This window comes from Periplaneta americana, chromosome 3 (genome assembly GCF_040183065.1).
Source record: "Periplaneta americana isolate PAMFEO1 chromosome 3, P.americana_PAMFEO1_priV1, whole genome shotgun sequence".
NCBI classification, from domain to species: domain Eukaryota; kingdom Metazoa; phylum Arthropoda; class Insecta; order Blattodea; family Blattidae; genus Periplaneta; species Periplaneta americana.
Window position 1 is genome coordinate 96,657,618 of NC_091119.1, and position 16,191 is coordinate 96,673,808.

The 16,191-nt window shown below is 34.6% G+C and overlaps 1 protein-coding gene across 10 annotated transcripts in view; it reads left to right on the plus strand.

Annotated features, from left to right (window-relative positions):
- The window catches only part of RhoGEF2 (Rho guanine nucleotide exchange factor 2), a 453,695-nt gene extending 438,902 nt beyond the window's left edge, over window positions 1-14,793 (plus strand). For 5 of the 10 annotated variants that reach the window (XM_069821024.1, XM_069821027.1, XM_069821031.1 and 2 more), the window contains 7 exons: window positions 73-245; window positions 4,488-4,640; window positions 6,283-6,456; window positions 6,537-6,709; window positions 6,852-6,999; window positions 8,269-8,384; window positions 13,351-14,793. In XM_069821024.1, coding sequence (XP_069677125.1) covers window positions 73-245; window positions 4,488-4,640; window positions 6,283-6,456; window positions 6,537-6,709; window positions 6,852-6,999; window positions 8,269-8,384; window positions 13,351-13,428 — 1,015 coding nt within the window. In that variant the 3' untranslated portion in view covers window positions 13,429-14,793. The remainder of the gene's footprint in view (window positions 1-72; window positions 246-4,487; window positions 4,641-6,282; window positions 6,457-6,536; window positions 6,710-6,851; window positions 7,000-8,268; window positions 8,385-13,350) is intronic. The other 5 variants (XM_069821026.1, XM_069821030.1, XM_069821029.1 and 2 more) reach the window with 5 other exon arrangements.
- The last annotated feature ends 1,398 nt before the right edge of the window (window positions 14,794-16,191 follow it).

Sequence of the window (16,191 nt, forward strand, 5' to 3'; positions counted from 1 at the left end):
GATATCATTGTGGCAGTGATTTTGCACAAATTTTAGAACAATCAAATCACTTCGATATATGATTTTGTTCAGTTCTGACGAGACTGCTAGTGAAGCTGTGAAGGAACCGCCAGGTGGTGTCTCACAAGATGTGGAGCCCACACTGACGGGCGAAAACACTCCAAGTGAGTCAGCGTCCACCACACCGCAGGCATCGCCGTCCTCAGTGGTTGCGGACAGCGGAGAGCCCCTTACACGGAAGATGGGTAAGCTGAAGGAACACGGACAAGGGATAGAACATTTCTAATGATAAGACAGAGTGCATGGTTAACTGGGTTTGTCCTGTGGCGTGGCTTATGCTTTGTCTCCTGCCTACCAATAGATCAGGAAATTTCTAAAACGTCCGTCTGGTGCTTGTTAACTGACGAGTGCCTGTGCGGGAGAAGTTGGCTTGGCTTTCATAACACACCAGGCGACCACTCAGCTCCCCTGCTTCAAGGAATGATAAACATTCATACATTACATTTCCCATGCACATCAAATATAATCAGAGAGTATTTTAAACTAATCACACTGGAAGATTCCTAAATTCTCTTTCATTCTTTCTTTTTATTTCTTATTTAATATTTTTCTTTTAATTATTTACATATCTCATCCGCTTTTTTCTCCTTCCCTTATTCCTTCAATTTTTTAATTTTTTCCTTCCGTTGCTTATGTTTTCCTCTTCTTACCTATGTTTCTTTTGTCCTGTGTTATTCTTTCTTCGCATACTTCTTCTCTCTTGCTTCTTGTTTTCCATCCATCTTTCTATCATCTCTCTTTTCATTATTCTTTTCTTTATTTTGTTTTCTTATCCTTTTTATTTCTTCTAAACATATTTCCATCTGTCTGCTTCTTTTTTTTTGTCCTACTTTCATTATTCGTACCTTTCTCATAATGTTTTCTCCTTTTAATTATTTCCTCTTTCTTTACTTTCTACATATGTACCAGTATATTCTTTTAATTTCACCTTTTTTCTCTCTTCTATGTTATAATGTATTATATTTCTTATATAATATGGAGCCATTTTTATTCTTTCTCCTTCAATAGATTTATTGAAATTTTGTATTTTATCTTTATGATGGATTGTAGTCATTCCGAGAGCAGACAACAGGGTAGAAACATCAGTTGTTGTACATAAAGATTTCGGACTGGCTTGGGATTGGTAATTACACACTAAATTAATAAAAATGTTCACAATAGTTGACAATCTTTTTAATTATAATTACTGAAATAGTATAACAATATAATATGAGTTAATACAAATTCATAGATAATAATTATAGCAAATAAAAAGGGGAATAACAAGCTAATAATACAATAAAGGCCAAACTTAAAACAGTCAAATTTCCCCTTGCACTATATTATACGGAAGTAACAAATATGCCTGAAGGACTACTCAAGAAAATGGCCGCCACACTAAAACTATAAAAGTCATGTCGCATGAACGCGAGACAGAATTCAATATACATGCGTATCTGCAATCCGTAATAATAGTTAAACCTAAAGCCACATGCTAAATCCGGCAAGTGAAATTCTAAATTCTCAATATTTCAGTCCAGTTGCAATCTTCTATACTCGGACGAAAACTAATATAAAGTGACCACGTAAAATACGTATTACAGACAGAACTTTATGTAACAACAGCTATTGACGGTTATGACGTCGTTACTTCTCGAAACTTCCACCACCACACGCATCCCTCGATGCAACCATCACCAGCTGGTTCGCTGTCCAGATCACATATAATATATGTTCAAGGGTCGGAATCTAGAGTAAAGTCGTAACATACCTGTATTCAAAATCCAAACTCTACGTGACTTATTCCCACCAATCAAATACCTACTCTCAGGATGCGTTCAGCGTGTCAGATATAAAGAAACCATTTCAGAGAACAAAAATGCATAACTCTCAAATAAAGGGACAAAGTCATCTATACACACATTTCGTTTCTTTCTCCCTTCCTCATATTATTACTTCTTTCTTATTTTCTTGTTTTTCTTTCTTTTTACTCTCCCTTTATTTGTAGTTTCTTTTTGTTTGCCATTACAGAAATATACAGGAAATGCTATAATTATTATAAAATATGCTTTTGTAGTTACGAACTACTCATGTTTCGTATCATTGTTTTTGCCTCACTACCTGGTGTCTGTCCGATGTGCATTGCTTTTTGAATGGACTTTATTCTCGTTTGATAAATCTGAATCATCATACCTTTCATAGGATTTAAAACTCTGTAAGTAAATAAAACGTGTAGGCTGTGTCGCTGACATGGCCACGTGCTTTTTGGCGTGATAACGTCAAACAAGAACTAGCTTTTTAAAATATACGTTTATTATAAATTATCATTAGTGTTTAAAACAAATGAGTACAGGAGAAAAAACGATAAATATCACAATTTTGCTAAGGGTGGTGACATTATCTAATTCAGTAGATTACAACAAACTTTACTGTTGTTCTTATCAAAATTGGTAAAAAGGAGAATTATCATCATGCATACAGTCATCCTTTCCTTCATTCTCGCTAGGAAAAGCTATAAATTGTATAGTAATATACGGAATTAATAATTACCTCACCCTTAACAGAAATGTGACAATCATTTTTTCCCTGTATGCCTCAAATTATAAGTTAAATTAAACATTTTGGATTCGCTATGAGATCTTTTCTGTTATTACGCCATTTGGACATGTGAGCAGTAGAGGACTGGTAGTGTTGTACCAGGCTCAATGGCCTCCGTGTGCTTGGCTTTCTAGCATTCCCTGCACTTTTCGTTTAGCCCCACTCAAATTGGACTTTCCTTAGGTTTCTTGATCTGCTCTATTGGTTTGAGCACAGTTCCTCAATTTCGACTTGGGTGAATCGACATTGTAAGTGATCTTATGCTAATTTTCCACTAAAATTTGTTTACACGCTCACAAACTCACACCGAAACTTCTGATTAAATATATCACTATTCATCCGAGAAAATAAGTATATTTAGCAAACATTTGCCGTTTATTGCATCTAAATCTGGCAACATGTATAATCACACCACCTTCTCGAAGTTGACTGTCCACCTGAAATTGTATTCCAGATATCCATGCGCAACACCTCTTCCACCTGGCACATCTAGTCGTGTAGTGGGAGATATGCCCCACACATTGACACCTAAATGAACAAAGTCCATCAGAAACTTCCTATTGTATGAATGCTTCAAACTCCTACCAAATTTTGTTATGCCAACTTTCCTAGCCTAGTACAGCCCTCTGCCAGACCAAATTATAAGACATTATCATGTCAAAAATAAGGTTTCGTTTTGCTCAAAATTAGCTCAAGCGATTTTATTTGATACATTTTAAAAAATTGTTGTGTTGTGTAACTTTTTTCTGAAAGTTTTTTGTTTGGAGCTTTGATCTTTCCTTTTGAAACATGGATCCAATTGAAAACCTGATTAGAGAAAATATGTAAATTTGGAAGATCTGCTTATTCTTTAAAACAGGTTAATATAAGACTGTAACTTTGGAAGAAATCAGTTCTGGTTAAATGAAAATACAGTATTTCAAACAAGACGAAAGCCTTTCATGTAAAAGAGAACCTTCGTCCCCCCCCCCCCCCGAAAAAGTTTCATAACTTAGTGCCAAGAGTTGATACATGTCCAGAATTAATTGCAGGAGAGAGAATATATGTAATAGTAATAATGTATGCATTTTTGTTTCCTTTATTGCTTTGTCAGCTGCGTATTATTCAATCAGCTGATTACTTTCCACCTTTCTATAAAGATTTAAGGTTGTTCTTACGAGATTTTTGGAAGATGCCTGTAAATTTTTCAGAGTTCCTTAGTTTCATATCCTCATTAGTCCATTCCTTGACATTTCGTAACTACTTCGGATTGTGCTCTAATGATAATCATTGTGAGATCTTGGTACTTTAAAACTTAAAATTTGTTTTGTATTGTAATATAGAATGATTGGTTTGTAGAGTTTTTCGGACTATCGCACTTGCTTCCATCCTCATATATTAAAAAAATCGTCACTTTTTTAATAGTAGAAGCCCTCTAGGTATTTTAGAAACTAGATTAACTGTAGTTGGCTGCCTTTCACAAGGTTATTAACAGTTGCAGTGTATGTTCCGCACGTTATTTACCATTTCCCAGTAGATGGAGTTCTGAAACATTAGATATAGTTCTTTGCACCATATTCTTTAAATAAAAGGAGACGCACCATGAAATGAAAACTGATCTATATATAAAAACTCTCTTTAAGAAAATGCGTATTGGAATAATTTGATTGATATGAAATAATTTGTAGTATGAGAATTGCTTCGCTGCAGTGAATGAGTAACATTAACTAACAACTTCTTGTAGTCATCTGCGTCAGATCTGTCCCCAGAGCTCTGCTGTGCTATCCAATACAACTTGAGCTGAAGGGACTGGTCTGGCATGGCTCGCTTGTGTATTGTCTGTAATGTTGAGCATGGTGCCCCCCCGCCAGGTGACGGCCTGTTGTCCCCCTCCCCAGGGACCCAACGTCGCAGAGTGGAGCCCCTGCGGCTCACCACGGAGGAGAGTCCCCTCATCCAGCCCTCAGAGGTGGTGGTGTCCCAGCGGCCCGTACTCACAGCAGAGCCTGTCCTCACACCCATAGGTAACACTGCATGGGTGCGTGTGTACGTGCATGTGGGGCCAGGTGGCATGAGTGAATGTCCTGAAACTGTACACACTAATTTATACTGCAGTTACTTACATATATACTATTAATTAAGAACTATTCAGTTTTTATACAAAAACAAGCTTAATTTTGATGAAACTTTTAGATTACTTTTTAAAAATATAGTCGGGTATCAATTTTTGGACAGTTCCGAATATTAAAAGTTGTGTAGAATATTGCTTCCTTAAATTAGTCTAAACCTCAGTTTTGTAAATAGTGGTTATATGTTGTAGGTTTGCTTATGATCACTATTGTGATAGTTCTCAAGTTACATTTCACATACCTTAATTATTTTGTACAGCCTGATGTTATTTTTATATTTTGAAAAGTCATACCAAATACAAGTCTCATAAGTTTTGGAGATAAATCTGTCATATTCAGTGTTTGGCATTTGGTCTTAGGGTCTAATGATTCTGGACTTCTTCCGGACTTCGAATTTTGGCCAAGGGTAATGGAATTTTTGGACGAAAACATTTCAGAGTATTCCAGAGAGACCAGTAACACATAAAGTTCTTAGCATTTAAAGAGAAGCTTACTACACTTAATTGATTCATGTCATAAGCAAAATTTTCAGAACTCTCCGTATGATATTCTCTGGTATCTAAAAGTTGGAACATTGTAAAAATTCCTCTGCTAGTATTCACCTTGCTATCATGCAGAGGTATTGAATTCTATTTACAAATGCCACGAGTCACAGAAGTGAGATTGAACCCTATCAAGATTAGTATAATTACAGGATAAATAAATGAATAAATAAATGAGATTGAACTTGCATAATAAATAGTACAATAACAGGACAAAGGAACAGTTTGCACGTATTCATCTGTAACCTATTTTATTACATTTTTTCTCTTGCCACATTTTCTCACATGAAATCCATGTTCCTAAGTGTAAAAATTGAAGTGGATTTGTCTTGTTTGTAATGAAGTCTCATTGTATGGCATGTTGGCTTGAGTTTTTTTGTTCACATTGCAGTAGTCGTGCATGTTAGCATAGACTTCATTGCTGTTACTAGTGTGGGGGACTTGTGACATAACGTAGCATTTAAAGTGCTTTATAGTATCCAAGATAAACGTGTCTATTGTATGTTCCCATTTTTGCTATATATTGGACTTCCATATACTATACAAAATAATTTTGAGCCCTTAGAATCAGATGTGATGAAGTGTGTATTTCATCACTTTATTATCTTGAATTATAATGAATGTTATATGAGTAAAATACTTTATAAAATAACAATGAAGTATAATCACTGCACGTGGATATTGAAGATCAAGGTAATGATTTCGGGAGATAAATACTATAAAGAGAATTTCTAATACCAGTTGTCCTGCTGCTGAGCTGTAGGCATCAACAGAAACCTTTGTCATCTGAGATATCTCTGTAACAACTTCAAAACTAAAACAAAGAATGTAAGACTAAGTTGATTCATAGACTTCACATTTTTAGCTAGTTCAGTGGCAAAATGCCATCATAGCATAAAGAAAACCTTTCTTCCGAACTAACCTATTTTGCACTTTTCTGTGCACATCAAAGATGAGTGTTAGAGTTTTGCTGAAGTATTGCATGTTACATCTAGAGCAACTGCGTCGAAAAGATGAAGCAATTCGATTGGCACTGGCCGAGAAGCAGCAGTTAGTGGCAGATATCCTGCACGTTCCCAGAGAGGAATTTGAGAACATTGCTGAGCTGGCAGGCGAGCCCTCTCTGGACAAGGAAGCAACAGAACTTGTGCTGGCAGCTGTCAATCAAGGTAAGCTAGGAGGAGACTGAAAGGAAGAGTTTGGCGTATGTGACACTGATTACTGATTGGAACCTCATTTTATGTTGCAGCAAACCAGTTGACAACGATACTGAACAACTCATTGCACGTCACAGAGGAGGAGACGGTGAGCGCCATGTCAGAAACAGTGTCTGGGAGGCGGGTAGAGCGACTGCCTAGTGTTCCTGCCCACAAACTGCAGGGCATCTCGACAGCGCTGAACACGCATCTGTCACAGTTGCTGGTATGCATTTCTTATTTTAAATAATTTGTAGGAAGGCTGTAATATTTTGAACGAGAAAATTATTAGTCTTGAAATTGAAGCCTAAAATACATGATTGACAAGTAGTGCAATAAGGATTTATTATCTTATGTGTGTGTTGCAGAAAATCATTAAGGACCGTGATGAGGAACGTGAACGGTTGCGCAGAGAGCTGCAGAGGTCACGTGAACAGCTGCATGCAATGCACGAGAGCCAGCGTCGCAGCCAGGTATCACGGCCCAGCAGTCTTGTATCCAGTGAGGATGACACAGGTTGGTGTCTTGAGACACACGTTTGTCATGTATTTATGCTTGTATATTTATTCGTATACATAATTTACTTATATTTGAATTTGTACACTTTCTTTATTTCTACTTGTTCGTCGAGGTCACTGCATCCCTTATGCTTGTGTGTGTGCATGTTCCTAGAGCATGTGTTTGTTGTTTGGCAACTAAATGCTTTTCACTGCTTCAAATGTGATGCAGCAGAACTCACACCATATGGCACATATGTGGATAAAATGGATTTAATTATTTCCAATAAAATTTTCTGTTATTTTTGCTTTCACTAAAAGTTATCAGATACATTCAAGTTTGATTTATATTAGGAAATTATTTCTTTAACTTTTTACGGATAATATATTTTACATAATTAATTTCGCGTATCAAATAGTAAAAACAACATGAAAATTGGTCAAATATCCGTAACTTAAAAATAAGAAATTCTGAAAATACCTTTAAAATTTCAGTTCATTCGTAAAAATAATTTTTATCAAACATGTACGAGTCTGAAATGTAGAATGATTAATAAGGTTTATAACGTAGTAGATAATGAATAACCAGAGTTGTAGGGTTGAAAATGATGCAGCTGTTAGAAGTGTAAATAAATTATATACACGCCTGAATTGACACGTAAAGGCGAGTATTTATACAGCTGTTACTGGTAATTTAGTGAAGGTTCTATCAGTAGCCTAGTTCCTGCTAGTATATGGTGATATGAAAAATTTAATTTTTGAGATAGTGACGTCTGTATGTATATATATATAGATGGATAACAATATAACAAGATTTAATACTAGAAGAAATTAATTGTGACTTAAACAAGTATGTGTAAATATTGAGTTGAACTTTGTCATTCAAAGTTAAAAGTTATTTACATACCATATTTCGAACCCCTTTGTTAATTTGCTATCATAAGAAATTATGTTGAAAATGCTTATTTTCTTAAAATTGCGTTACTCTTAGAAGTTTTGAGTCTATAGATTTGGCTGTAATAGTACGAATAATGGGAACTTGACCTAAAATTATATTTTATATATAATAATTATTCAGGATGGGTGTCATGATTATGAATTGGAAACCAGAGGTGAATGTGGGATTCTGTAGTAGACTGCTTTAAGTCAATATTCCAGCATTTGGTGAAAAGACTGAATGAAGAAAATCAGGATAACCAAATTCCACTCTGTCCATATGAACTTGTGTGTTGACTGCATTGCATGTGGGGCTGATAGCTTGTTGTGACGTAGTGTGAGTTAGAGGCAGTTCTGTCCCCAGGTTTGCACAGGTCCAGTCTCCGTGATGACGAGGTTGCAGATATGTCTGAGCAGAGTACAGACAAACACCTGGCGCCTGACCCTCATGACGACACAGGACCAGATGTAAGTAAAATTCAGCACCAGTAAGTCTTGTTACTTTGAACGTCTTTAACACAATATATATTTTTATTTTTAGGTTCGTTCATGCATATGCAAAAGTGTCTATGGTTTCCAGATAGAAGCTTCCTTGCCACATATTGTGCTGTTGCTGTAAATATATTTTAAATGGCAACTTTTTGGGGATACAAATGAAATATATTTTAAAATATATCCAAATCATTATATAAGTCGTTATTGTTTCCTCCCAATCTCTCTCTCTCTCTTTCTTTCTCTGCCCCCTCCCTCCCTCCCCTCTCCTCTCTCTCTCGTGCACAACACATTTTGGTTTCATTTGGCAAATTTTTATGAAACATGTTACTTATTATATTTACAAAAATGTATAGACAGAATTAACATTTCTTTATTAAAAGCTTCATCTATTTTATTATTTTTATTGCCACATTGAGCAGTCCCCATCCAGAGATCTGACTGGGGAACTAGTTTACCTCTGGAATATTTTGCTCTAGAGGTAACCATCATTCTGGAGTTTAGGAAAATCACAACCGTTTTGAAGTAGGCACCATTCTATTAAGTGTGGGCAGTTGCATCACTTATACACACACACACACACACACACACACACACACACACATACACAATACAGTATGAATGAAGGGTCCATACTTGTCTTTGGTCATTGGGTCCCTTGGACCTAGCCAGCCAGAGGAACATTTCCTCTCTTTTCATTTTACCATTCTGTAGGAGAATATACAACAAATTTTGAAGGAGAAGTTACGGCTATATATATATATATATATATATATATATATATATATATATATATATATATATATATCTTTGCAAAACCTCTTATATAGAATAAATAAAAAAACTTATCGTGTTATGAGATTCGAATGCAGCCATACAAATTATAATTTTAAAACAGTCCACAAAAGGGACTAAAATTCATGATTGTAAGGAAATCCTCTGTTTCCTAAGCTACAGAAAAAAAAAAATAGTTTATGTTGGATTCCTTCCCATTATGATATAAAGGGAAATGAAACAGCAGACTTTTTGGCTAAAAAGGATATGAAATTTTACAACCATCTAATAACGGACTTACATTTTACTCTGTAAAACAGCTAATCAAAAGTAAATTCAGATCTGCACAAAAACAAAATTCGGATGAAACAAAAGATAAAACCTAGAAAATTTTATTGACTAACCCTGAGGTAATCTCCCAAAAGCCATTTAAATCTGCTGTCGCGATGTTCAGGTCAATAACAGGTCATGATTGTTTTGTCAACCCATTTGCACAGACTAGGAATTTCCCATACATCCTGTGTATTGTGTGACTCAAGTAAGTAAATGAACATGGAACACTTCAAAAGTTGCACAGCATTGCTACAAGAAGGTAACATAGTAGAAAAATACTGGAATGCAAGACAGCGAAAGACTTCATTGTCAAGTGCCTAGGCATTGTTCACCTTTCTAGTCCTTTTTTTATTTTCTGTGAAAGCCTGGCTCAGAATCTTGCAGAGTAAAGTTTAATTGTGGAGTGTTAATGGAATGTTGGTGATAATGGTGAAAGAAAATAGAACCTGAGAAAAATTCACCAGCTCTCACTTTGTCCATCAAAATTCCACCTTGACTCAGACAGGGATCGAAATTTATGAGTCAGATGGAGGAATTGTATGAAAATCATATAAAATCCATACCATGCATCACCTATTCTTAATGCGTAATATAAATTTTTATTGTTATATCCATTTCAAAATTGTGGACATATACTTATCATTCAACTCATTATTCAGTGCAGAGTTATTAACAATTAAGCAAATTCTATTTAACCAAAAAGTAAATATGGGATACCACCAAAAAATTCTGTTTAACTGTAAGGTATTTTAACCAAAAAGTAAATATGGGAGGCCACCAAAAATTACTTCATTTTACAGTACAGTTCTATTAAAATACAATGTATATTACTCAGTGTAATGCAAATTTTACGTAAAATTTTAATAGCTGTGTGATGGGCACCTTTACATTAAGATTGTATGCACATAAATGTTTACTATGCTATAGTCCTGAAATTTTGTATGTTGAATGATCTCATTTAATTAATTTACACTTGAATAAAACTGTTGATAATAATTTAACGATTTAATGTTCTGATATGTAGAATAATGAACTATAATCAATATAAAATGCGAATACCTTAATTCTTAATGTGTATAATTGTTAATTTCTTAGGAACACAAGTCATATATCCTACATTTAACTGAGTTCTTTCTTTATATTCTAAAATCCTGTCTTTATGAAACAACAATTAATTGTCATTCCTTAAAATATGTGTGAAGTTGTCCAAAACTTGACATCTTCATTCTTTGAAGTTACGCACTTTCACTTTCCCATTATACGAAATAGAGAAAAGATTATATGATTATGTAAAAGAAATTTTCTTACATTTGTGTTGCCCTCTGAACATGTTCCAATCATTTTCAAAGTTAATGTATTTGTGCTTGTCTATACATGTTTATGAGTCGGAAATCCTGTAGCCATGATAAATCAAACCATAATTAACCAAAATTCTTCTATCTTTGTATTTAAAACTTTCATTGAATGTCAGTCCAATTATTTTTCGCAAATATTGCACAGTTATAAGATAATCAGTTTACTGAAAGCCTGAATATTTGGCACTATATATATTAAGTCTCCAAATATTGTAGTTAAGAACAAAATAATAATCTTCTGGCGTCATTGGAATGAAAAAAACATGGAGAATTCTTGGAGCTACCTCTTTATCAAAATGTCTAAAATGTTCTGGCATTAGGATGTAATTATTAAAGCACTGCAGTCCTTCATACACAGTATTTGAAAGGCAGATAGGAAAGATTGGAGAAAGCTGGGTTTGCAGTGAAAGACCTGCCCTTGGGCAGAACACTGGAATGATGAAATTGTACTTTATTAAGTTCTTACTCAATTCTTGGAGTTAAATACATATTTTACGATCACACACAAAAGCCAATCTCTATTATCCAAAAATTAAGATGTTTAACTTCATTTGTAAATTGTATATTTCAAATGGATAATGTAATTTCCAATTTATATAAACTGCTCGTATATACTAGGTGCTTCAATAAGTAATGCACATTATTTTTTTCTCATTCAAAGTTTGTCTTATTACAAATCCAAATATACTACATTAATCCCTAATTAATTGACTACAAATACCTAGTTTTCCACGTAGTTTCCATTCAAATTTATGGCCCTGTGCCACCTAGATATTAGAGCCTGTATGCCATCTCGGTACCATTCAGCTGGTCTTTCTCTCAGCCACGTTCTGATGTCTCCTAAGACCTGCTCATCGTCGTCATATCACTTCCCACGGATTGCATCCTTCAGAGGACCAAACAAATGGAAGATAGTGCGAGATCCGGACAGTAGGTTAAGTGAGGAAGGACAGTCCATCCAAGTATTGTGATTTCTTGACGAATGTACACGCTCGTATGCGGCCTCGCATTATCATGGAGAAGGAGAATTTTGTTGACATCTTTATGTGAATGAACAGAGATGCCATCTTGAACAGGAAGTTGTTTGGATGTTACCCGCCTGTCGTCTGAAATAAACCTATCGGTGTGTTCAACTATCTCCAGTGTTACAGCAGCATGTGGTCGTCCTGAGCATAGAAGATCTGACAGTCTCGCTTTACCTCATTCTGACACTCTGCTAACCCAACGACTGACAGTACTCCTATCAGCTACTTGATCCCCATAGACATGTTGGAAGTGCCTGCGAATGTTTGCAATGGTTTTCTGCTCCACAAAGAGAAATTCAATCAAAGCTCTCTCTGCTTTGTACGTGTTTCACGTGCAGTCTCCATTTTAAAACAAAACTACATCACAGCCATCTAATGGAAAACGGCAGAACTACATGACGAAATGCAGGAAGCTTCAAAGATGATGTATATAAAATTTCGTTATTTTCCAATGAAGGGCAGCCGGGAAAAAAAATGATGTGCATTACTTATTGAACTGCCCAAATATATATATTTTTTCTTTTTACCAAAATTGGCTAAGTTCTTGGTTAATACATATTTTACAATCACACACAAAAGCCAATCTCTATAATCCAAAAATTATGACATTTAACTTCGTTTATAAATTGTGTGCTTTAAATAGATAATGTTTTTTTTTTCTGTTTACCAAAATCGTGATTTGTAAGTGTGATAACTGTGTCTATGACAAGAAATGCCAGCCTATAACATTGAGGCAATCTTCACTAATTGTAGTAAATATCTGGCTTTTGAGACTTAGAATATTCGAAAAGCAGAAACAATTATTCATGTAATAATTCATTTCTCCAAAACATAGTGTGGGGATATATTAGGCAGCGCATTTCATTTGTCTCTCTTTCTTATGCAAGAAACAATTTTAAAATTGTTAAATCAATTTCTAGTTTATCCCCAGTTTGTGTTTCAGATTTTAAATAAAGTTTTTTTTTTTCATTTTCTATTAAAAACTACGCTTTATGTGCATAGTTCTCTGACAAATTGACTTGTAAACATTAAATATGAACAGAATTCGTCCAGTAACCAAGAAATGGCTGTACATAGGTGAGCAGACATACACATAGAATGCCCAGAAGCACATTTTTGGTATCTGGAATTCTGCAAACGCGTTTTTCCACGAAAATTTCAAAATAGATTTTTTGAGCCTTGCAATACTTTTCTCTATTGAGAATAATTCATTTGAAACAATTTAAAAAAACTCATTTACAGCATAAAATTGTGTGGCTTTTCATGGCGCCATTTATTACTATATTCGATCCTTATTCTTATATCTTGCTTGCATTCTTCATTTTAAATTAATTTCAGATCTTCTATAATAAGTAAGATAACACTGTACCCAAGTAATGCCGGTATAAATGCAATTTACATTGTTCTGTTTATTTCTGTTGTGTGCACAGACATAATGCATACTTATATTTACAGGTGTTTGTTGATGCTCTGTCAGGTGAGGCGGAAGCTGAGACACAGACCAAAGCAGCTGCAGGGTTAGACGATGTGTGAAGTGCTAGTCAGACAGTGTGATTGGCTACTCGTCTCTACTCCCAAGTCGAACCTATTTTTTATGTAAAAAGTTTTGCAATTGTAGAAAGAAGTATATATGAATTAAACCGTTCTGTTTGGGAGTGGAGACCCTTTTTTATCTGTGCTGTAGCATATTTCTATTTAAAAACTGGGCTTTTTGAAATATTTGGTGGCTTTTTTTTTTTTTTTTTGTTCTGAAATGGTCATGATTTTGTTGACTAAGAGGAGAATTCTCATAAGTGACTGAACCGAGTGCTGTTTCCATATGCCTTCATTAGTGCCTAGCAGACAGGACTGAGGACGATATGTGCAGCAGGCAAAATGTGTATGCATAGCGATGTCAATATTACCAGTCATTGTTAGTATTTTATTTTTGTCGTGTTGTCAACCTGTGCTGCAACATGTCGTGTAAAAGTAGTCATAAGCTGCAAGCAGAATATGCCGAACAAGGTTTTTGTTTAAGAGGTTGATCAAAGAAAAAGCAGGTAAATATAAATATACATATATTTTTTAAAAGTTGCAGTCAAACTACTGAATTTTGGTTACGCACAAAAGTATTGATACGATCATATCATAGAAATTTAAAACATGAGATGTTCCACTTCTGTCTCAGTAAGTTTGTCATAAAGTACCCAGTGCAACAAATTGGGAATAAAGTAGATAGAATACAATTTAATATCCGTCTTCGCTATCGGCCTAGTATTTTTTTTTATATATATATATTTAAATGAGAATTATTTTCTCAGAAGACTTCAGGTGCATCCAGTCTCTGTGTGTAGCATTTGTTAAATGTTTTGCTTCCCTTTGATAAAAACATGTTGGCATCTTCTGGCTTCCTTTAAGAGGCTGGTATGTAATTTATTATTGTATGATGTTAGCCATCAAGTAAGCCTGATCATGATCAAATGGTGTAAAAAATATGTTAGCATAATTTTAGTTGATATGAAGTTTTCAGTTTGTTAATAGAATGAAGTAACCAATATTATTTCCAGGACAAAGACCTGTTGCCAGTAATATATAAAAAAATATATATATATTTTTTGTTAAGAAGCAGCATTATGGTAAATATGCTACGTGGACTAATTGACAACATTGATCTTAGAAGAACACAACAAATTAATTTCCAATGGGCCCAATGACGGGTGCATGTATAATCCACTTGGCAGCAATTAAGGGCCGGCCTCGTTGTTACCACAATAACAGAATAGCGAGACCATAACTGTTAGACAGATGCCAAACTACATCCCATAATCACCAAACTATAATAAATACATTCGTAATTGTACATTCTAGAATAAAGTGTATATAGGATTTAAGTAATAAATAAATGCCATTGATATACAATGCCTTGTGCTTGTGTAGTGTTCACACATTCCTGTTTCCTTCATCTGCTATTATGTTTTATGTTTGTGTGCCATTTTGTAAATTTAAAATTTATTTTTAAGATGTAAACATTCTGGAAACGGGTAGTATGATGTTGCACAGCTTGCTTCTTAGCACATCCTGTATTTCATCACAGTATTTCAAGTACGTGTAGTTATGTAATATAAGATGCAATAAGATAGACATGTGAAAGGAGAGTGTATAGAGTGTATATCTGGCACTGTTTGAAAACCATTAGCAGCATCAGGAATTAGACTATATTGGCCTGTTCGATTATTACATCGCCTTTCAGAATGTTTGGATCTTCATTATACTTTTCATCCTGTTGTGGTTGGCACTCACATTATGTCTAGTAGCATGCTGCTTTTCTTAGAAGCCATATTTCTGCCCTTTCAATCCATTTTAATATTCTTTTTCTTAAATCTAGTTTTGCAACTGTAAAACAAAGTTAGAAATGTCATCACTTTTTAGAAGCAAAGAAATATCGCTTTGCATACTTTGGCTGCTCACCTGCATAAAATACTCGTACATATCTAAGAAGATAATTTACCACTGCTTAAGGATGTACATGTCATTGATTGAGATCGATCGACTGGATTCATGTGATTCATTCATTCATGGGTGGGTGGATGGATGGATAGATAGATCTTTAAAAATGTTACCCTCTAACCTAGGACGTGCAGAAAAAGAGACTAAGATCCTAAGAAAACCCTTTGAAATATGTATACAAACGTTTATACAGCAGTGTTCATCAACACTGTAAAGCAAAACATGTGAAAATTTGTATGTTGTAATGATTTCCAAGTAAAGAAGTTGAAAGTAAAAATTTGAAATTATGTTAAAAATAAATTCATAAACCACATGACAAGTATTGGATCTTACTTAGCTGTTCTTTTACTCCCTAGACAGAAATCATTATTATTTCTCTGTAATTGAGACAGACCTATACCTAAAATTTTGTGTTTAATAATACCAATATAATTTCAAATGTTTGCTTAAAATTAAAATATTGTGAATCTTTCGAAGTTAATTGACCTGTAAATAATTTTCATTTATTTTAATCAACTTAAATTTGCCTGGTGCCATGTAAGTCGGTTATCTAAAATCAGTATAAATTGTTATTGTGTACTATTTAAAAATCAATGGGGGGGGGGGGGAGGTGTGCTTTTCGATATAGAACTGTTTAAAGTTTTATCTGTAAAGTAATCTTGAATTTGGCACTTGTAATTGATAGGATGTGGAAACTAAGAGAAAGGTAAAAAATGGAGAGAAGATTGGAGAATTCTGGGTTTGCAGAGAAAAAACTGTCAGTGGGCAGAAAACTATGAATGAATGTTGTAGGTACATCTAGGTGGTTGT